The sequence below is a fragment of the Oratosquilla oratoria genome, chromosome 3, assembly GCF_046742065.1.
Source record: "Oratosquilla oratoria isolate Oo_2021 chromosome 3, ASM4674206v1, whole genome shotgun sequence".
Classification (NCBI taxonomy): Eukaryota; Metazoa; Arthropoda; class Malacostraca; order Stomatopoda; family Squillidae; genus Oratosquilla; species Oratosquilla oratoria.
Genome location: NC_134779.1, coordinates 12,312,279 through 12,335,725, shown reverse-complemented (window position 1 = coordinate 12,335,725; position 23,447 = coordinate 12,312,279). Strand labels below are relative to the sequence as shown.

The 23,447-nt window shown below is 38.9% G+C and overlaps 1 protein-coding gene across 1 annotated transcript in view; it reads right to left on the bottom strand.

Annotated features, from left to right (window-relative positions):
* The window catches only part of LOC143020363 (tubulin beta-4B chain-like), a 98,341-nt gene that overhangs the window by 30,803 nt on the left and 44,091 nt on the right, over positions 1–23,447 (bottom strand). Inside the window, exon 2 of the mRNA XM_076176737.1 lies at positions 14,361–14,469. Coding sequence (XP_076032852.1) covers positions 14,361–14,469 — 109 coding nt within the window. The remainder of the gene's footprint in view (positions 1–14,360; positions 14,470–23,447) is intronic.

Here is a 23,447-nt window from a genome sequence, read left to right as displayed (position 1 = left end):
ACTGACTTACCTCACACTTTTCTCCATTTTCCGCAACCAACTCCAGTCCCCTGCCCATTTCTCTTGCATTTACCTCCCGTACCACCCCATCCATATACACATTGAACAGCCATGGCGACATGACACATCCCTGACGTAGTCCCTCCTTTACCTCAAACCATTCACTCTCTCCATTTCTGATTCTAACAGGCTCTACTACTCTCATAAAAACTCTTGACTGCTCTTAACAGCTTTCCCCCAATACCTGTTTACCCTATCATAAGCCTTTTACAAATCCATAAAGGCCCAAAAGACATCCTTACCATATCCTAAAGCTTTCTCACAAATCTGTCTTATCACAAAAATCTGATCCACACAGCCCCTACCTCTCCTAAACCCACACTGCTCCTCACCAATTACTTCCTCTGGTCCTCTCCTAATTCTCTCAGTTATAACCCTCCCATACGCCTTCCCAACTACACTCAACAAACTGATCCCTCTGAAACTACTACATTCACACTTGTTCCCTTTTCCTTTGAAAAGCGGAACTATACATGCACTCCTCCAGTCCTCTGGTACTCTACCCTCCCTTAGACACACATTAAATAACCTCACTAACCAGTCTACTATTACTTTACCTCCCTTCTTCAGACACTCCGCATGACACCCATCTAACCCAGGTGCCTTACCTGCTCTCATCATTTTAATCGCTACTTCCACCTCATCTTTTCTTATTTTTCCCTCATTTTCCTCACCCATCACTGTCATTTTCTTTGCGCCTTCCACTGCTATCACCATTCCCTCCCTATCTTCCTCTACATTCAACAGTTCCCTAAAATATTCCTCTTCCATTATCATCTTTTCATCTTTGCCTTTTACCTTTTCTTCCCTACTTGAATCAACTTCCCTTCCTCTTTTAATCTCTTAATAATAGTAAAAAGAAAATATTTAGGCCAAATTTTGTACATTGTGTAATGTGACCTTGGTAAAGACAAATATTGATATACTGGTATACGGAATAGTCTGTAAAACCCTACTATTGATAGTAGCCTAATGAGTGACTACCGGACCTTAAATATTACCTACAAGATATACAGTTTGCATGATTTGGCTATGTTTCTTTTTGTAGGAATTGGTAAACAATAAGCATTGGATGCAAGAACAATTTAGATTACTTTGCCAAAGTTTCCTACTTTTCTCAGTGATGTAGCCTAGGCCAATTGTAAAGACCTACCTGTTGTATGATAAATGCTGATTATGAGATAGGCTAACCTAGTGAATCATTAGCAGTTTGTATTATTTTTAAAACTTTGATGAAGAGAGTGTATATACAGTATATATATATATATATATATATATATATATATATATACAGATAAAACCTATTTCTTTTGGTACATGTTGTTTATCGGGTTCTTTAAGAAATAATAAATAGATAAAAATAAAGAAAATAAAAAAATAAAACCAATGAATTAATGAAAAAAATATTCTTTTATTTTCATTTTGTTTCTATTTTTTTTTAATCTTTTTATTTCGTTTTTCATTGAAAAAAAAAAAAAAAAAAAAAAAAAAGATAATCCCAAAATAACCTTATAATCCACATTTACCTTTCTTTTTACCACAAATTGTAGGGTCGAATCTGTTTTTTCTTGACTATAGGCTGCCTCTATTCATAGGGTAGTCTAGGACTCTAACCTATATTTCTCATAGGCTAATCTAACCAACCATTTCATCACATTAAGATATCAGTTTACCCTACTTATATAAAGTACAAAATACTATTTTTTTTAATTTGCAAATTTCAATTGAGTAGTCTATAAGTTCTATAATTATGAATAAAGCCTATTTTTTTAATGTTCACAAATAAGAAATCTGTATAGATGTTAGCTTTAACCTCGTTATTAACGTAATAATACTGGTAGATTCAAGGAACATATAAAATATTTTATTATAAGAAATTTTTATAGTTGAATCTTTAACCTAGTTATTAATGTAATAATACAGGTGTATTCAAGGTACAGTACATATATTTTGTTATATTCTTGAAAGCTTTGTCTGAATTTTTACCATTACAGTAACTTGCAAGCCAACAATAGCTGTAAAATACTGTCTATAGATGTGCACTGTGAAATAATTTGTTGCTATTGTGCAAATAGAAAGCAGGTCTCATTATCCCAAGATTAAAAAAAAAAAAAAAAAATTGATATGTTTTGTGTTGAGAAAATTTAATAACCATCCAGTATAGATTAGTTTTATAGCTAGTTACAGGATATGTACCATTTATAGAAGTTTCCAGAATGTAGTTTGTATTAATATTTCATTCATTCTATACTATGGGAGTTATAGCCAGTGGAATGTATTTCTATTTATAATAAATACTCAATAAATATAATTACTAATTCAAATTCCTGAATAATTTGTCAACTGTCAAGTGACAGAGATGATTTTTATCTTTAAACAATTTAAACTGGCTACTTTACCTTTATTGACAGTCTAATTAATTCAAATTATGTTAACATCTAGAACTCCATCATGTACACACGTACATGACAGTGTAGACAATAGTATATATCCACCACGTATGCACTACTGTATATCATGTATGTAAAAGTCAACGGAAGTGCCCTGAGATAAACTTTGACCAGTCTCAGAGGCCAGATAGGAGTGACATTAGAGCATATGTCACAGCATTTGAAGATGACTGAAAAGGGGAGGAACAACAGCAGATATGAACAGTGTGCACAGGGGAAGGTTGTCTCTCTCTTTCCTGAACTGATTCCTGGTTTTTATGATAACATGGTGAAATTAATTCTGCAGTAAGTACTAGGTAGGGCATCCTCCATTAACCTTTCCTCATCATGATTTGTCACATTTTTTCCTAATATTGTGATAGAAGGTTTATGAGATTGGACAAATGAAATAACAGATGATTTTTTTTTTTTGGGGGGGAGGGGAAGGGCACAAAGGAAAAAGAAAATATCTAGCTTGAAGTGGCAACTCTACCATGACAGATTTGAAAGTGCTCATAAGCTGGTAGATGATCATGAGCATAAATAATACCATTATATATTTAATATATATATGTTTATACGAATATACGTGCTTGTGTGCATATACATATATAAAGCTGGTTGAGTGTATATGTGAGTATATTTATCATACAAGTGAATGTTTCACGTAAAAAATAATATACATGAAAAATATTTATAAAATGCTTGCTGAATAGGTGTGGGAGGCTGGTAAATGGATCTGCAGAATAGATTTCCACATAGGGGTCAAGGAGTTAAGGAGTCGGGAGTCGGAGTCGGAGGAATCAAAGGAGTCAGAGTCGGACCTTATACCATCCGACTCCGCAGCCCTGGTTGGCGGTAAACATATAGTGGAGTGGAGGGAGGTTTCTTTAAGGTTAATGTGGATGAAAGTGAAACTGGGAAAGGAGATAAGGGTTTTTGTAAGTGCATATGGGCCTGGTAGTGAGAAGAGTGTAGAAGAAAGGGAGACTTTTTAGATAGATTTAAATGAGTGCATAGAAGGATTAGGGAGGAACGTCAATGTAGTAGTATTGGGAGACCTTAATACTAGGGTAGGAAATGAACCAATAGACGGAGACTTTAATGCTTGGGTAAGAAATGAACCAATAGACAGAGTGGTTGGGAAATGTGGAGTTCCAGGAAAGAATCGTAGTGGAGAGTTGATGGTGGCATGCCCAGAGTTCATGATAGCAAATACAGTGTTTTGGAAGAAAGTCAAGCATAAGTACACATGGGAGAGGGTGGTGGATGGTAGGGTGGTAGATAGAACGTTAATGGACTATGTTGTGGTAGATAGGAGTATAATAGGAAGAGTTAAGGATGTACATGTTCTAAGGGGAGAGAGTGGGGGGATATCAGATCATTTTTTGGTGGAAGGTAAGTTGAGAGTGGAGGACAGATGGAGAAAGAAGAAAAGGACAAAAGGTAGGAAGGTGCTTAGAGTGAACTGCTTAAATGAGAAAGAAAAGGAGAAGGAGTACAAGAAGAAGCTGAGAGAGGAGTGGGAGGAAGTGAAGGACAGAGTAGAACTAGGAGTGGAGGAGGAATGGGGATGGTTCAAGAAGGGAGTCACAAGGTGTGCAAAGATGGTGTATGAAACAAGAAGGATGGGAGGTAATAGAAGGAAGGGTAGCAAGTGGTGGGATGAGGAAACAAAGAAGGTTGTAGAAGAGAAGAGTCGAGCTTTCACAGATTGGTTACAAAATAGGACGAGGGAGTCATATGAGGGGTACAAAGAAAAGAGAAGAGAGGGAAAGCACAAGGAGGCAAAGAGGAGAGCAGATGTGAAATGGGGTAAGAGTATGACAGAAAATTTTGAAAGTAATAAAAAGATGTTTTGGAAAGAAATTAAGAGAGGAAGAGAAGGCGAATCAAGTAGAGAAGAAAAGGTAAAAGATGGAGATGGAGAGATGATAAAGGAAGATAAGGTAGTAAGAGGAAGATGGGCAGGGTATTTTAGGGAGTTGCTAAATGTGAAGGATAGGGAGGGAAAGGTAGTTGCAGTGGGAAATGCTAAGAAAATGACTGTGATGAGTGAGGAAAATGGAGGAGAAATAAGGAAGGATGAAGTGAAGGCAGTTGTTAAGATGATGAGAGCATGTAAGGCACCTGGGTTGGATGGATGCCATCCAGAATGTCTGAAAAAAGGAGGTACAGTGATGGTGGACTGGCTGGTGAGGTTATTTAATGATTGTTTGAGAGAGGGTAGAGTGCTGGAGGGCTGGAGGAGTGCCTGTATAGTTCCACTTTACAAGGGAAAAGGGGACAAGTGTGAGTGTAGTAGTTTCAGAGGGATTAGCTTGTTAAGTGCAGTTGGGAAGGCTTATGGGAAGATCTTGATCGAGAGGATTAGAAGAGTAACAGAGGGAGTAATTGGAGAGGAACATTGTGGATTTACGACAGGTAGAGGTTGTGTAGATCAGATTTTTGTGGTGAGATAATATGTGAGAAAGCAATAGAAAAAGTAAGGATGTTTTTTGGGCTTTTATGGATCTGGAAAAGGCTTATGACAGGGTAGACAGGAAGGCACTCTGGGAGATTTTGCAGATATACAGGATAGGAGGAAAGTTTTTAAGAGCAGTCAAGAGTTTTTACGATGGCAGTAGAGCGTGTGTCAGGATTAGAAATGGAGAGAGTGGTTCCAAGTAAAGGTAGGACTTCGTCAGGGATGTTTTATGTCGCCCTGGGTGTTCAATTTATACATGGATGGGGTGGTGCGAGAGGTAAATGCAAGGGTGGTGGGTCAGGGATTGGAGATGGTTATAGAAAATGGAGAAAAGTGGGAGGTGAGTCAGCTGTTGTTAGTGGATGACACTGCGCTTGTAGCAGGATCAGAGGAGGGACTGAGGAAGTTAGGGACAGAGTTTGGGAGAGTGTGTAAAAGAAGGAAGTTGAAGATAAATGTGGGTGATGAGATGTACAAGGGGTGAAAGTGGCAGTAGACTGGAAGTGAGTATTAAGGAAGAGAGACTGGAGGAAGTGGATATTTTTAAATACTTGGGTACAAATGTGGCAGGAAAGGGAGTGGAGGTGGAGGTAGAATGTAGATTGAGAGAAGCGAGTAAATGCCTTGGTGGATTAAAAAGAGTAATGAGAACTAGACATTTGGGAATAGATGTTAAGAGGAGATTGTATGAAGGAGTGATTGTGCCAACAGCACTGTATGGGGCGGAAACATGGAACATAAGAGAGGAAGAGAGAAGGAGTTTGAATGTATGTGAGATGAGGTGTCTGAGAAGTATGATAGGGGTTACTAGGCTGGATAGAGTGAGAAATGAAGAGGTGAAGAGAACAGGGTTGGAAAGGGAGTTGGGAGATAGGGTTGATGAAAGAGTATTGGGATGGTTTGGACACATGGAAAGAATGAGTGAAGAAAGACTAGTAAAAGAGGTATGGAAGGTAGATGTGGAAGGAGTGAACATGAGGGGGCGACCTAGGATGATATGGATGGGTGGGGTAAAAGGGGCTTTTGGGAAGAGAGGAATGTATGTTGAGGAAGGGCAGGAGAGGAGAGAAGACAGGGGTGAATGAAGAATGGTTGTATATGGATGTGAAGCATGAGGTGAATGGGTGGGGGATGGGGGGGGGTGAGGTAGTATGTATGAGAAACATTTGAGGCAGCCCGAAGGAATTTCTCCCCGTCTTCTCCTTTTCTGCATGAGGGGATGGAGAGGGGGGTCACTGATTCAATGAAGAGGCCTTGCTGTGGATGTGCTGTGTTTTGCGACACTGCTTCTGACCCAGGGCAGTGGACAAGATGCAGGGATGACCCATCATCCAGGAGGTGCCAAGATAAGAGGGAGGGTAGAGGATGGAGGGGAGTTGAGTGTATTAGGGATGGAATGAGTGGGAATGGTTTTATGCCTTTGTTTTTTTTTTGGCTACCTCCATTATAAGGGGGAAAAAGCATTTGGTATATGTAAGAAAAACTTGATGCTGAAAGATACAAAGACAGGTCACTATGAGCATAGTTCCCTTCCCATGTAATACAACTAGGTAAATACACACACTGTGATATACAAGGACAGGACACCACGGACATGGCTCCCCTTCCTGTAAGATACAACTAGGTAAATACACACACACACAGGAAACTATTGATAGAGAGGATCTAATAAAATGGGATAGTAGAGATACAAGAGGACATGGAAAGAAAATCAAGAAAGACAGTTATAGAAGAGACCTGAAAAAGAACAGCTTTCCCCACAGGGTAATAGATGTTTGGAACAAGTTAGATGAGAAAGTGGTGTGTGCAAAAACAATACACGAATTTAAAAACAGTCTAGATAAAACAAGATATGAAGACGGGACACCATGAGCATAGCTCCCCTTCCTGTAAAATACGACTAGGTAAATACACACACACATTGGTCGAAGTGACAACGTAGTTTGGAACTCCAGGAAAACTTCAAGTTTCATTGATCTCTACAATGAGGGAGTACATTTTGTTGTATTAATAGGGAAGGGGAGAGCTCGTGGTGTAGTGGGAAGGTGAAGAAAAAGGAGAGGGATTACTGGAGAAAATGGAAGGAAATGAGGAAGGGGACGAACAGGCCCCAGATGTTAGAAGGGGTGTAAACAAGAGGGGTGCAGAACACACAGACAAGGAAGAACAAGGAAGCAGAAGTGTCAAAAGTAGAAATATAGATAATAGCAGATCAATGGAAAGAGAAGATAACTGCTTTTATGGATTAAAGGAGGGGGGTGAAAACCTCCCCCAGCTAGTAAATCTAGAGGAGAAACTAAAAAAAAAAAAAATGAATGAAGCATGGGAGGTTAGGTTTAACCAATTAACACTAGTTACCCAAAGAGTTGATAAACTGGAAGAACTAAAGATGGAGAATCAATACCTAATTATAGAAATAGAAGAATTAAAAAGACAGTTAAAAGAAGTAAAGGATGAGAATGAGGAATTAAAGAGAAAAAATTAAGAGAATAAAGAGTCCATAGCAAAAGAGGTAAGTGGTTGGAAAAAAGTACAAGAGAACAATAACATTGAATTTAGAGATATAGTGGAACAGCAGATTAAAGGACAAACTAAGGACACAGTTATTAAAGTGATGAGGGAGAAGGATAATATAGTAAGAGACTTGGCAGATAAAAAGAAATGTATAATTATATTACAGATGGAAGAGAAGTATAATCCAAATAGGACTACAAGAATAAAGGAGGAAAAGGAAAAAGTAAATAAGATATTAGAAGTAGTTCAAGAAGATGAACCAGAAACAGGGAAACAAATAGAATATATAGACTAGGGAAATACAATACAGATAAGACCAGACCAATTAAGGTTAAATTTAGGTCACAAACAACAGCAGAGAATATCTTAGCAAAAACAGGGAAACTAGCAGACAGTGATCAATATAAACAGGTATGGATAAAAAGATAAATGAATAAAGAGGAAAGAGAGGATGAGAAAACAAAAAGACAAGAAGCTAAGGGGGAAAAAATGCAAAAAGGACAGAGTCAGAAAAAGAGAAATTCTATTGGAGAGTAGTGAATATGAAAGTGAGGAAATGGTTCATAGCAGACAAAAACAGAAGGGAAACAGAAAACACGATGGAAGTAGCAGAAAATTAAGTGTCTTACACAAATATAGATGGCTTAATAACAGGCTTGAATGAACTGAATGATTACCTGAAGGAAAAAGAACTGGACATAATGGGAATTGTAGAGACAAAATTGAAAGATCCACTACCACCCAACAGTGTAGGACATGGTGCATATAATTATTGGATTAGAAACAGAGAGGTAAAGCAAGGGGGTGGAGTTATGTTCCTGACTAAGAAGGATAAAAATGTGAGAAATGTCATATATGGAAAGAATAGAGATGATTATGATGGAGGTGGAGGACAAGGATGGGAAGAGCAGGAAGTTTCTAATAAATTATGTGCCTCCTAAAACGGCTTCATGGGAAGCGAAAGAACACAAAAATATGTTAGAAGACACAAGATAACACTAAATAAGATAATGAAGATGGAGGAAGAATAGTTATAATGGGTGACTTTAATTGTAAAGAAATCTGCTGGGAAGAGATGATAGTGAAAGGGGGAGACGACCTATGGGGAAATGTACTACTTGATATGATTATAGAACATGTAATGATGAAATGGATACATGAGAATACTAGGTATAGAAATAAGGAAGAACCATCGAGACTGAACCTAATAATTACATCAAAACACAAAATAGTGGAAAAGATTGAATATAAGACACCAATAAGTAAAAGTTACCACATATTGGTTGAACTGGAACTAAATGAGGAAAAATTCATGAAAAAAGAACAATAGAGAAAGGGAAGATTGATGTATGAATTTTTATATATATATATATGTATATATATATATATATATATATATATATATATATATATATATATATAAAATAAGAGAATTCTTTCAAAAAGCAGACTGGGAAAAGATACACAAGGAGGAAACAACAGAAGAGAAATGGAATATTTTGACAAAAATTTATAAAGGAGTGGAAAAGTATGTTCAAAGACAAAAACAAGAAATAGAATATGTACAGTGTTGGTACAGCAAAAGACGTAGGGATGTTGCACACTCTACAAGGCATATCTACGACAAGTCTCCTAGATCTCCTCGACAGATGCTAGCTAGCATCGAAGCAATGCATCGGGGTGCAGCTAGAGTGAGTTGGCACTGACGCCGCGTTCACACGAAAAGGTTGGCCTATGGTCAGTCTTGCGGTTAAGTTCGCAGGCCTAGCGTCGAGACTCCAACGGCACATCTGTTCTTCGAGTGCCAAATGCGAACAGCCAGGAAGATATTGCCATGAAAGGATATTTTAATATTTAGGCAGGTTTCCTCTGTTCCATTGTATATTAATTCTCCTCCTGTATTTTTACCTTGTTCTCAAAGTCAGCTAGATTTTAAGATGTTATCTTTCCGCCCTTGCCGGAAAAACCAGCACCTATGTTCTGATGTTCTCGTCGGCAACCTAGCCGGCACCTTGTATATAAACCCATACTTCTCACAAATAAAGAGAGAAAGACCAAAGGCTAAGCACAAGCTCCACGTGTTTCGTTCGACCTCCACAAAGAACCCCAAACCTTCACCACGCTACCAGATTCATTATTGAAACGAACCCTCCTATGTTGGGCCTTATTGCAAGACCAACAGGGAGTTAAAAGACAAAAGGGATAAAGCTTGGATAAAAATGAAAAAAGACAAAAGGCCTGAAAAATGGAAAATATATACTAGTTATAGAAATGAATACATACAAGTGTGCAGAGAAGAAAAGAGAAAAACAAAAAAAGTCATAGAAAAATGTAAAGATCAACCAAAACTATTTTACAGATTTGTAAACAACAAACTGAAAAACAAACAAGAATTAGAGAAACTACGACAAGGAGGAATTGAACACACAGAGGAAATAGAAATGGCAGAAATTATGAACAAGCATTTTAAATCAGTGTTTATGAGGGAGAACATACAACCTAGAGATATCGAGTGGGATGAAAAAGTCCACCCTATGAAAGAGATAGAAGTAACAAGGAATGAAATAATGAATCACTTGAGTAATCTCAATGTCAGAAAATCACATGGACCAGATGAAATGGCAAACTGGATTTTGAGAAAATGCAGGAATGAACTAACAGACAAAATACATAGTCTAATAAGCAGTTCATTGAAGGAAGGAAAAGTTTCAGTAGATTGGAAAAGAGCAAATATAGTACCAATATATAAAGGGGGAAACAAGGAAGACCCTACTAACTATAGACTGGTCTCTCTTACAAGTGCGATAGCTAAAATTTGTGAAAGAATGATCAAAATTAGATGGGTAAGGCATTTGGACAAAAACAATGTTCTAAATCCAAGGCAATTTGGATTTAGAGAAGGACAATAATGCGTCACAAACTTAATGTGTTTCCATTCAAGGTTAATAGATGTAATACAAGAAAGAGATGGATGGGCTGATTGCACATTTCTAGACCTGAAAAAAGCATTTGATAAGGTGCTACATAAGGAGTTGCTAAAGAAAGTAGAAACTGCAGGAGGAATAAAGGGCAAACTGCTGAAGTGGATGGAAGACTTCTTGCATGAAAGAAAAATGAGAGTGGTGATAAGAGACAAACACTAATTGGGATGAAGTGATAAGTGGTGTTCCACAAGAAACAGTTCTGGCCCCAATAATGTTTGCTATATATATTAATGATATGGATGAAGAAATTGAAAGTTATATGAGCTTCTTTGCAGATGATGCAAAACTATTAAAAAAAGTGAACATGGAAGAAGATTGTGATTCACTACAGAGTGATCTAAATAAAGTATGGGAGTGGAGTAGGAAGTGGGAGATGGAGTTCAACACTAAAAAGTGTAGTATAATGGAATTTGGAAAAAGCAAAATCAGACTATCAGGATCATATAAATTGGGAGAAGAAGGAATAATAAAAGTAGAAAATGAGAAGGACCTGGGAGTCATTGTTATGAATAATATGTCACCTGAGAAACATATAAATAAGATTTTTGGAGAAACTTATAATTTAATAAGAACAATCAAAGTGGCATTCACATACCTGGATGAAGAAATGGCGAAGAAAATTCTAATCACTCTGATAAGACCAAGATTGGAATATGCTGCAACGATGTGGTCACCAAGTACGAAAAAATTTATAAAAAAACTTGAAAGAATACAAAGAGCAATTACAAAATTGGCACCAACACTCTCAGGACATGGAAAGAAAATCAAGACAGATATAGAAGAGACCTGAAAAAGAACAGTTTTCCCCACAGAGTAATAGACATTTGGAACAAGCTCAATGAGAAAGTGGTGTGTGCAAAAACAATACAGTACACAAATTTAAAAACAGTCTAGATAACACGAGATATGAAGACAGGACACCACAAGCATAGCTCCCCTTCCCATAAAATACAACTAGGTAAATACACACACACCCCCCTCTCTCTCTCTCTCTCTCTCTCTCTCTCTCTCTCTCTCTCTTGAGGCACAGTTGGCAGAGTTCCTGGCTGCCACTATGGAGGTCTGGGTTTGAATCCCACCCAGGGCTGAAATAATTTCAGTATCACTGCACGGTGGGTTGTTATTCCAACTCTCGTGGGCAGGGAGTTGGGTGTGTGTGTGTGTGGGTGTGAGTGTAAGGTTACAGCATTACCCATAGATTGGTCACATAGGAGCTCTGAGCTCTCTTCCTGGAGGGAAATACAGGTACACCTCACCTTACATCGTTAATTGGTTCCAGGAGACACGACGTAAGTTGAAAAACGACATAAGTTGAATTTGCTTATAATATGTTGGCTAAGTAGGCCTGGTATAGCCTAGGCTAAACTGCTAATAGCCATTCCCCAGTACTGTTTTACTTGTGAATGCATTTTCGATAAGATATTATTAATAAAAACCTATTTTAAGTTTCCAAACAAAACATGTATTCATTATTTTGTAATTAAGTATAAAAAAAAAAAAAAAAGTACCTGTACTTGCTTTACCAATGCGTACAATTTGGTGATGTTTACATCGCTAAAAGCTATTTTGCGGTGCTGTACTTTATGAATGCATTGTCAATAACATATGGTAAAACAAAACAAAATACAAATAAATAAAAACTATCTTAAGCTTATAAACAATCATTCGTAATAAGTAAAAAATAAAACAAAGTATTTTTAATTTACCAATGCAGTACATACAATGTGTTGATGTTTACATTGTAGACGTTTTATCATCACCATTTTATCCTCCAGCGAAATGGCATGATGCTTAGCAATTTCACTAGGACTTTTCTTAGGAGGCATGGGGGCAAATATTACAGTTACAAGTGAATGTTAATGAGAAAATCTACAAAACTTCAGTAAACAGATCATAGTCCAAAACAATTGCAGGATTCAAGACGCCGCCTAACGGTTGATACAGTATTGGAACTACCGTTGCCTCGATAAATAAGAAAATCAGCTGATTTCATGTTCTAGTGAACTAGGCCATACTACTTTATGGTATGTATTTTAGCAGTTACTGAATCTTAATATCATTTTACCTGCTTATATTTTTATTTATTATAACATGAATTTATGTGCTTGAAATGTGTTTTGGTGTTTATGCGATTCCATTATTGTTGGTTGACCAATGTAATGTCAAGTAAAACGACAACTTGAATTTTATTTTTCCATATATTATTTTTGAAAACCGACGTATCTTCGAAAACAACGTAAGTTGAAACGACGTAAGCCAAGATCCTGTAGATGTTCAACACTTGATCAAAAGACCATGGCACACACTTGTGGAGTTCCACATGGATCAGCATTGGCTCCAATAATGTTTGCTATTTATGTGAATGTCATGGACAAGGGTGTATATTACATTAACTTCTTTGCAGATGATATAAAACTGTTAAAGAAAGTGAGTACTGAAACGGACTGAGACTCACTAGAAAGATCTGAACAAGGTTTGGAAAGGACATCAGAAGTGGGAAGTGGACTTCAACACTAAGAAATGTAGCATAATGGAATTGGAGAGAGAGAAAAAAAAAAAAAAGCATATCAGAACAATATAAGTAAAGAAATTGGGATCTGAAACCATCTTGGGGGTGATCATCACAAAAGATATGTCCCCTGACAAACAAACAAAATTGTCAGCAAAACCTATAATTTGCTAATTGGAGTATGCAGCAACACTATGGTCACCCAGTACTGAAAAGAATACAAGGAAGATTGAGAGAATCCAAAGAGCAGCTATGAAGATGGCCCCAACACTATCAAAACTATCATATGAAGAAAGATTGTCAAAACTAGATCTACAGACTCTGGAACAAGGAGGAGAAAGAGGCGACTTGTTGACCATCTACAGAATTATGAGAAGGAAATCCTTGATAGAGATGAGTTACTAAATTGGAATAAGAGAAACACAAGAGGACGTGGAAGGAAACTTAAAAAGGACAGTTCTAGAAGAGACCTGGAAAAGAAAAAAACAGCTTTCCCCACAGAGTTGTGGATGTATGGAACATACTAGACAAAACAATAGTGTGTGCAAAACAAGTTTTTATTTATTAATTTATAATCATTATGATTTTTTTTCGCATCCGACCTAGATATGGACCAAAAGGTCTCCTGTCAGCATGCTCCGCCTTTGTGATACAAGAAATTAAGAGCAAATTAGATATGGTGAGACACAGAGATGGGACACCACGAGCGTAACTCCCCTTCCCATAAGATACTACTAGGTAAATACACAAGTAAATTAAGAAAGACCACATGTCAAAAGGATGTGAGGAAATAGTTTTCCATACAGATGTATAAATATGTGGAATAGATTAGGTGATATAGCCCAAGCTCAAGCAATACTTGAGTTTAAATCTAAATATGATAATTGCAAATCAAAGATATAGATAAAGTTGGAACCATACATGAATTTGAGTCTAGGTATGCTAGGAAATTAGAGAATAGGAGACAGGACCCAATGAGCATTGTTCCTTTCCTGCATACTACAGTTAGGTAAATATACACACTAAAAGCATTGGATCTGCCAACTTTGAAAGATAGAAGAGAAAGGTGATATGATTACAGTATTCAGGTCACTAGAAGGGATAGATTACATGCTTAAAAGATGTAAAGAAATACAGTTTTTCATATAGATGCATAAATACTTGGAATAGCTTAGAAGGTGATATAGCCCAAGCTGTAACAATACATGAATTCAAATCTAAATATAATACAAAAATCAAGGATATAGGCTAAGTTGAAACTGGCTAGGTATAATTGGAGAGTAGGAGACTGACCCCAATGAGCGTTGCTCTTTTCCTGCATACTACAACTAGGTAAATACACACACACAGTACATGCATATACACATGTATGTATACATTATGAGGACAGCACTGACCTGTTGCTTCATTGTAGTAGACATTGATGCGTTCGAGTTGCATGTCATTTTCGCCGCAGTACTGCCCGACGGGATCAATGCCATGCTCGTCGCTGATCACTTCCCAAAACTGCAAAAGAACAAAATGAATTACACAGATGTATTAAGCACCATATTCAATACTACAACAACACCTAGATATAAATCACACAAAGAAAACCTATTCATCGCCTAATAAGAATCGACGGTGCAGTGATACCATTCGCAACCGCTACTCCAGCGATCCGATTTCGATTTGTGCCAAGGGCTGAAATAATGTCAGCACTGTAAGCCAGCACTCCAACCCTCGTGGGCAAGGAGTTGTGTGTATGCGTGTGTAAGGTCACATCATTACCCACAGATCGGGCATAATGTGAGTTTTGAGCTCTAATCCGACAGGGTAATAGCTGTCGATCACGAGTCCAACACGTGATCTAAGACCATGGCAAATCACAGTAGCATGACTGCACTCTGGACACCATCCACTATTAAGACCATACCAACACAGAATAGGCCTGGCTACAGACTCAAACTGCCCCACATGTAACCACCACAAAGATGACACAGAACACTTCGTACTACTATGCCCCACAATGGTAATGCACATACAATATTTCTTCTCTAAATGAATTAGGGTCCCGACCGAAAGATGTTGCCGGATTCTTGGAGGCCGTGGACCTTGTGCAAGAGAGACCAGGGACAACGGGTTTATTGATGGATCAACTGGAACAGCCTAGGAGTTGGTAGAGCACAAGCCAAAATCATGCATGAATTAAAGGCATGAAAGTTGGAGAATGATGGGTGGAAAGAATTTCAGTTTTCCATGTAGATGCGTAAACCCCTGTAATAGCAAAGGAGATAATACGACAAGCTGGAACCATACACGGACTTAAAAATGTATTACTACAGTTGCAGACTGGATCGTATAAATTTAGATAGCTTGCTTTTATTATACAGTACTACCATTAGGTAGAAGCACACATACGAGCCCGGGGTGGACAAACTCACAGAGATCTTCCAGTATGAGACGGAAAAAGAACGAGATTCTTTGGAAAGAAACTGAGTGAGGAAGAAGCAGTTCAGACAACTTTGATTAATGTAGATTCAAGTTTGGCCAATAAAGTCAAAGAGATTACGTCCGAGAGCACGCCTTTCTTGGGAGTACTGCCAATACTGCCAATCAATTATGACAAAATACGTAAAATTACCAAATGCTGATGAAAATGCGTTAACATGATTGGTTTTCTGGATGTCTCAAAGAACATAAGAATGAAGGAGACTGGAAGAGACCATAAGGCCTAAACTAGGCAGGTTCATGGCCATTAACACTTGTCATCCCCATCCATAAGGTTGTCTAACAGTTTTTTAAAATACCCGATAGTTTCAGCGCTCACTACATGGTTACTAAGTCTATTCCATTCATTGACCACCCAATTAGTTAACCAGTTCTTGCCTATTTCCTTCTTAAATCTAAATTTGCCTAACTTGTATCCATTTCCGCGAGTCCTGTCCTGTTGTCTTAATATGGTGACCTTGTTTGCATCACCTTTGTCAAAGCCTTTGATCCACTTGAACACCTCTATCAGATCACCCCGCACCCTGAGTCTTTCCAGAGAGTGTAAGTTAAGGTGCCTAAGCTTCTCCTCATAAGGTAAATTTCTGAGTCCATGTATCATTTTGGTCATTTTCCTCTGTACTGGTTCTAGTGAATTGATGTCCATTCTATAGCAAAACTCTACCGCATAGTCAAGGATGGGTTTAATTAACGCTAGTTTGATAATTACCTCTGCACTTCTATTCGTTACCGTCCTAGCAATGAAACCTAATGCTCTGTTAGCTTTATTCCTGGTGCTAATGCACTGTGTTTCCTGGATTTAAGGTCAGGACTCACTAGAACTCCGAAGTCTTTCTCGCACTCGTTTTCTCTAAAAACGTGTTACCTAAGCTATATCTGCTTTCGGGATTGTGTAGCGCTACGTTTAATATGCTGCACTTAGATATATTGAAGTTAATTTGCCATTTCACCGACCATGTGAACAATTTGTTAAGATCATCCTGCAGAATCTCTGCGTCATCTCCTGACCTAATTAGGCGTCCTATTTTAGTGTCGTCTGCAAACTTACTAACATTACTATCAATCTCATTGGCCGAGTCGTTTATGTACATAATGAACAATAAGGAACCCAAAACTGAGCCCTGGGGAACTCCACTAGAAACACTCCCCATTTGGATTTTACACCATTTGTAGTGACCCGCTGTTTTCTGTTACTGATCCAAGCTCTAATCCATTCTAACAATTTTCCTCCTATGCCATGGGCTTTGATTTTATTTAGTAGTCTGGTGAGGCACATTGTCGAACGCTCTGCTAAAGTCAAGGTAAATAACTTACCCTTGGAGAAACCATGCTGTGAGTCACGAATCAAATTATGTCTCTCGATGTGATATCTGATTCTGTTAACTGTTATTGATTCAAGCTTTTTACCTATAACTGATGTCAAATTGATTGGCCTGTAGTTCCATATAGACTATTTATCTCCCTTTTTAAAAACAGGAACAACGTTTGCCTGCCCTCAAGCAATAGGCAGGCACAAAACCAGTGTCTTTCGACTTATTAAATGTTTCTGTTAACTGGTCGCATCCACGAGGACATGTCTTCTTTCCGTCCAGCATCACGATGAAGTCTATTTCGGACGTATAGTACTCGCAGCGTGTGGCATCTTTTTCGACGCCACGGCAAGACTTGTCTTCTGTTCCGCCGACCACTTTGGATACAGCCAAGCCTATTTCGGTCTCAGAGTACTCGCTCGAGTCGTAACTATTTACGACCCATACCTGTCACCGTTCTGAAGGGGGGGGGGGAGGCCCCTTGCTGAGGAAAGCCATGGAGAAGGCGACTTCTCCCAGCAACGCCCTCCATCGCCTCCGTTCTGGCGAGTCTCGTGGATGTTCCCAATTCCGTCGATGCGGTAACTCCCTTTGCAGATATCGGTCAGATTTGAACGACAGGTGATTTTTATTTGATCGAAGGGACATCAACGTTGCAATTGTCGATAACGACAATGGTAAAGGTAACGGCAACGATAACGTTAACGCCAGAAGTAACGATAACAATATCTATGGTAAGGTAAACTGCAGAGTAAATGACAACGCCACAAGTAATAAGGTTGATAATGATAAAAAAATGTCATGTAACGATGACAACATATATTTTGATCTCTCGTAATGTAAAATGGACAAGTAACAATAGATTTTTTTTTCAATAAATTAATTTATTGCTATTTTCAGCCAGTTCTGGTAGGATTCGAGTCTATTTTGAGCTGCCCATTTCACAAAGACACCTGCTACAGTATACAGTAACAATCTCACGCCCCCAAAGGGTGGTTCGCTCTATCCCCAAGCTTGAAAATTACTACCCTTGGTAGTAAAATATAAAAATAGATAGGTAAGTAAACATATAAATAAATAAGTGAAACGCTTCAATTTATTCTTTAATGTCTACAAGGTGGAATTCAACACAGGATTTGATAGCATTTTTTCAACCAAGGGGACACCATAGGCGGTGAAAGATCCTAAAAGTAATTTCGATGGATAATTATGAATAATGCTGTAATGCCTCAAAGGTTGAGGCCGGGAGACCTTGACAGACCCGCCATGTCGCGTGATGCTTAGCTCCCCCCCCCCAAAAAAAAAAAAATACGCGTGGCATTTTTACTTCAAGATCCAGATGAAATTATATATTTCCTATTAATAAAGAGGAAAATTTATATACGAACAGATAACAATATTGGTGAATAATAATCATATTAAATAAATATGAATGTCCAAAAGGTAGATGGAAATTAAGAGTTTGTGAAGAGATTGGGAGAGATAAAAAGGGAGGTATGATGGTAGAATTGAAAAAAAAAAATGAAAAGAAAGTGTATAATGTGGAACTGTGAAGAGGAAAGGCTGAAATAATGAATGTGAAAATATCAATTGAAGAAGATTAAAAAAAGCGACAGCGGTGGCCTATCCCCATATAAAGACAAGGGAATAGAGTGATACTGAATATAAAATGTAAGTTGGAGTTGCTGATATATATATATATATATATGTTGTGACAATGCATCCCTTTTCTTTACTTCAACTGCTGGGGGTAATTTGGGAGAGATGGGAAGATTACAATATTACACTGGGTCAAACAAGCAACAAGAAACAAAGAAGACGACATTCCACCCATATGTTGGATTGGATGCTAACAGCCAAATGATGTCGAATCCTTAAAATACCTGTGCACTGCAGGAATAATCATGATTTCTTTTTAACTCCATGTGACTGTTAAGAGTACATAAATGAGACGTGAATTGTGTATAAAATAAATAACTTCAGAAAGGCCTTATTCATTAAACCATGGGAATTCTTTCATAAAACAGTCTAGAAAAAAAGCAGATAATCGAGAAAAAATATACCTATATATCTAATGCTATATGCAGTCAGTATATTAGGGAGGTTAGTAACATCCCTGCGGATCAGAGTTACACATCATTCTTTAACGATTGAAGACTACTACCCAGCCAAGGAAAGAATGCTGGGCACTTTCAACATCTGCTATCACTCCTTTCTACTGCCCTCCTTATTTTCTAACACATCTATGAACCTCAACTCTTCGGGGTTGATGTTGTCCCCAAGGATAGAAGCGCTGGTTATTGTTGGTGAAATATTCCTGCCGGCAAGTACATCGTCATAAGCCGGAGCCGGCGGGTTGACGACCGCACTAGCACACCACTCTTCTTTCCCAGCTTCCTCCCCTCTCTCCTCTTCACAACCCCAATCCCCGTTCTCCCCGTCCCCCCTCCCTTCCTCACGCCTAGACTACTCAATTCTATAAATGTGTGTGACGTCACTGGGAAGCTGCCAAATTTCTCGTCGACTAAAAACTTTTCGTCGAGTGAATACCGATATGATAGGGAAGGGACCTAACGTGCAACGAGACGAATGAAAGGGGTCGGAAGTAGCCTTTGCAGATGCATAGGAACAATTCCAATCGTACACGGAGACTATGCATAGGTGCTAGACATGTAAATTAAGATGAATGTTTACGGTACAAGATCAAGTGTTCTTGTCAAGGGTTCAAGTTGACGCGGCTGTACACACGAGTGTGGGAATGAGGACGACACTGTGATCACTAGAAATAGAACTTAGTCTTAATAGCGGGAATGCATTTAGACTAAGTCATGGGAGTATTCAACATTATACAAAAAATCACACCGAATTCATCCATTAATTTCATGACTACAAATTTAATTTCAAATGTCTATTGTGAATGCAAACATCAAGGATACGTTAGCACATGATGGAAATGTTACCCATTTTGAAATATATCTGTAACGCAAAATAATGCCTTTGCAGGTATGTTCAGTAAATGTGGCTTGTAGGCTTATGTGCACAATATTGAAGCCAGCGACTATGCTCTTCAGTTTATGCGCGCCTTCACATGACAAATACCACCCTGTGTGTGTTCAACTAACGAGTGATGGTGTAACCCAACACCCATGAGCCATGCTAATGCAACCTTGCACTGAGGCCCCTCCCCGCCTTCCTCCTATGATTGGCTGCCGAGCTGAGACAGAATGACGTCACGTCTAGAAGCGTTGTCATTGGATATTCACTGACGGTGATCCAGCGGCGCAAGATTTCCCATAGGGAAAGAAGCTCCAATAAACAACTTCTATCGAAAACAAAAGCATTGACGAGTGTGAATGGTAAGGTTTACTTTACAAGAGTAGGATCTTAGCGGAGATTTAGAGGTATTAGTGTGAGGATACTCACTGGCCGAGCGGGTTAGAGCACCGCTACTTGCGGCGCAGGTCGAAGTGACGGCAATTTGAACCTTGCCGCCAGCGAGTTGCACCAAGGGCACAACTCGATTTCACGCTACAAAGTCTACTGTAAGTGGCACCGTCCTAGCCACTGATAGGGGAAGTTCGCGACGTTAAACCGAATCATCAGTGTGAGAGTCTGCAGTAGCCACTTTCTCCATCCCATACACATGAAGAGAGCGTTGAGGGGGTTGGGCGATGAAGGCCCTGAATCAGATAACACAAGGGTACCACAGCTCTAATGCAAAACACTCATGTAGAGCTCTCGCGTCCTTTTTCCACCCTGCTGATATCACTTGAGAATGAAGAGGAGGGGCGGAGCCTATGGTGTTCTGTCACCTTCGAGTAATCGAAGTTCAAAATAGAACAAAATAATAATAAAGACGCCCCCAACATTGCTCAAAAGCTCACCCAAGTCATATCATACAACCTATGACAAGAGGCATTTACTTTCGAACACCTATGCCCTGTGTGCTTAGATGGCCAGAACAAGTGGCAATCACTGGTAGACCTTAGGAATGGGACATCCCTCGCACTATACCCGTTGCACTGAGATCTGGCCGTTAGGGCGGAGCACTGGGAGTTCCCCTGTGGTGCCACATATAATTATTTTATAATTTTATTTTATTTTATAATTCTATTTTATAATTTTATAATGTTGCCTCATATGATTATATTATAATTTTTGTCACACACCACCACTGAGGTAAAAATCAAAGCAATGTTTTCTATACAAAGGTTTCGTTTCTTTAAGTCTAGATATGGCATATGTGCATGAGAGAGCGACGTTGCCGCTACATCTAATCTCTGGCCCCGCCCCCCTCACACTGCATTCAGAAAACATTTCATCCATACGCACGTTCTCGCCATGGATGCCCATATGTGGCAACACCGGGAAATCTCCTAGCCCCGCCTTATCGGTCATTTCTCCTTGCGCTGACTATAGCGAGTGCTGGAAATTGCACCGATGTATTGCGAGCAGACGTGCGTCAGCATAAGATTCTGACAAGTGCCGATGAATATTTATCAGACATCTTATACTTTGAGCACCTTATTTCTATTCTGGCTAATGTCAGACAATTCTCTTCAGGTGAAGACGATTTATTGAAATACCATTATTGCGGTATCAGCTGCTGTTAGACAGAAAGGAAATGATTAATAGCACTGGCCTGCGTTTCACAACTTTTTTACAAAGGTCAAGGGTTTTCCAACTGATTTACGACCCTTTTTGCATGGTGAATTCAAAATACAGTTCTTTTTCCTGGGTCAGGTCTGGTTTCTAAGATATAGTCTATTTCTATTCCAGCATATTTTTCCAAAATATCGCAATTATCCAACCGTTTATGGGCTTTGTTTTCTCTTTTCAGGTCTAGATATGTATAAAGCTTACCTTGGAGTCAAACTAGGGGACCAGAATAAGTCATTTGCTCCTCATATCTGCTGCAAAACATGTGTAGAGAACTTACAGGATTGGAGGAACAAGAAAAGAAAGACTATGCCATTTGGTGTCCCAATGGTGTGGAGGGAAGGGAAAGATCACGTTACCGACTGCTACTTTTGCATGACAAATCTAAAAGGCATCAATCGCAAGAACAAGCACCATGTTCAATACCCTGATGTTCCTTCTGCCATAAAGCCAGTCCCCCATGGCCCCGATCTTCCTGTTCCTGAGCCAAATGTCACCATGGAATCTAGTTCTGATTCCGAATCTAGTGGCATGACTGATACAGTTGAGTGTGGTGCATACAGGCCAGAAGAGGACGACCAACCGGTGCCTGGTTGTCCCTTAAGTCAGTCATTGCAAACTTCCTTGGCAACCACAGAAGTTCCCAGTATCAGAAGGTGGTTGATGAGTTAATGGAGAATTTCCGCCAACTTGGTGCGCGCATGTCAGTGAAAATGCACTTCCTCCGGTCTCATCTGGACTATTTTCCAGAGAATTGTGGAGACTTCAGTGAAGAACAGGGTGAGCGCTTTCACAAAGATATCAGTGTTATGGAGGAACGCTATCAAGGCCGATGGGATGTCAACTTGTCGACTACTGCTGGTACCTGGAGAGGGTGGAGTCTGCTCAGCACAAACGGAAGTCCCTGAAGAGACCATTCATCCATGAGTAGCTTCCTTAGTTCATTATACTCTTCTTGCTATCTATTCAAAATATTTTGTAAGCCTTCTGTGAATAAATCAGTCTAATATTTTCAATATTGTGTTTCATTCACCTACAAATAGATCGGAATTTAGGATATTTTTAATGTGCTAATATTTCATTAACTTGATCTGATTGAGTAAAATGAGCATGATTTTTGGATTCAGTGCAAAAAAAAAAAAAAAAATGGCCTAAAATCAGATACTATATGTTAGACCTTGAAAACAGCGCAGGCCAATGTAGTGATTCGGTTTAACGTTGCGAAACTCCCTATCAGAAGGCTAGGACGGTGCCCCTTAGAAGATTTTATAATGTGGAAACTAAAGAACCGTGCCCTTTGTCCAACTCGCTGTTGGCAGTGTTCGAACTGCCGTCACCTCGACCTCCGCCGCAAGTGGCGACGCTCTAACACGCTCGGCTAGGAAGGAAATAAAAATGGAACAAAAATAATTTCGTGATAGAAGAATAAGACCCAATGAAGCAGGGAAGTGTGCCCACACACCCGCACACCTAACCGTCACTCAGTCCTGGGTATCTTTTCCTCAACGGAACAACACCGAAAATTGAGGGTAAGGAACCTTGTCAGGAGGCCCATAGCTGCGGTCGAAGCCGTGACCCTATTATTGCTCTATTATGCTCTTGGACTGTTGGGGCAGGCAACAACAGTCACTTCTGGGAACTGGAGAGCAGTGTGGGATTCAAACCCATAACTGAGTGAACGTGAGACCAGCGCCTTTCCGATTACGTCACGAACATATATTTGGGTGTCGTAATTACATCCATACTGACCTATGCTTTAATGCTGCAGTGCCAAAAGCTATACTTATAAATAAACAACGTGCCATGTGTACTCACAATAGTCACAAGTTTTCTGAATGCAAGGTAAATAACATTAAATTGATAAATAAATAAATAAATAGATAAATTGTACAAATGAGGAAAATATAGATGGTTAACGCATGGCAAATAGTATAAAGCTTCCAGAACATTAAGAAGAAATATAAAAAATCAGGAACTGAATGGGCCATAGCTCTTGTGGAAATATAGTGTAACATATTCAACTAT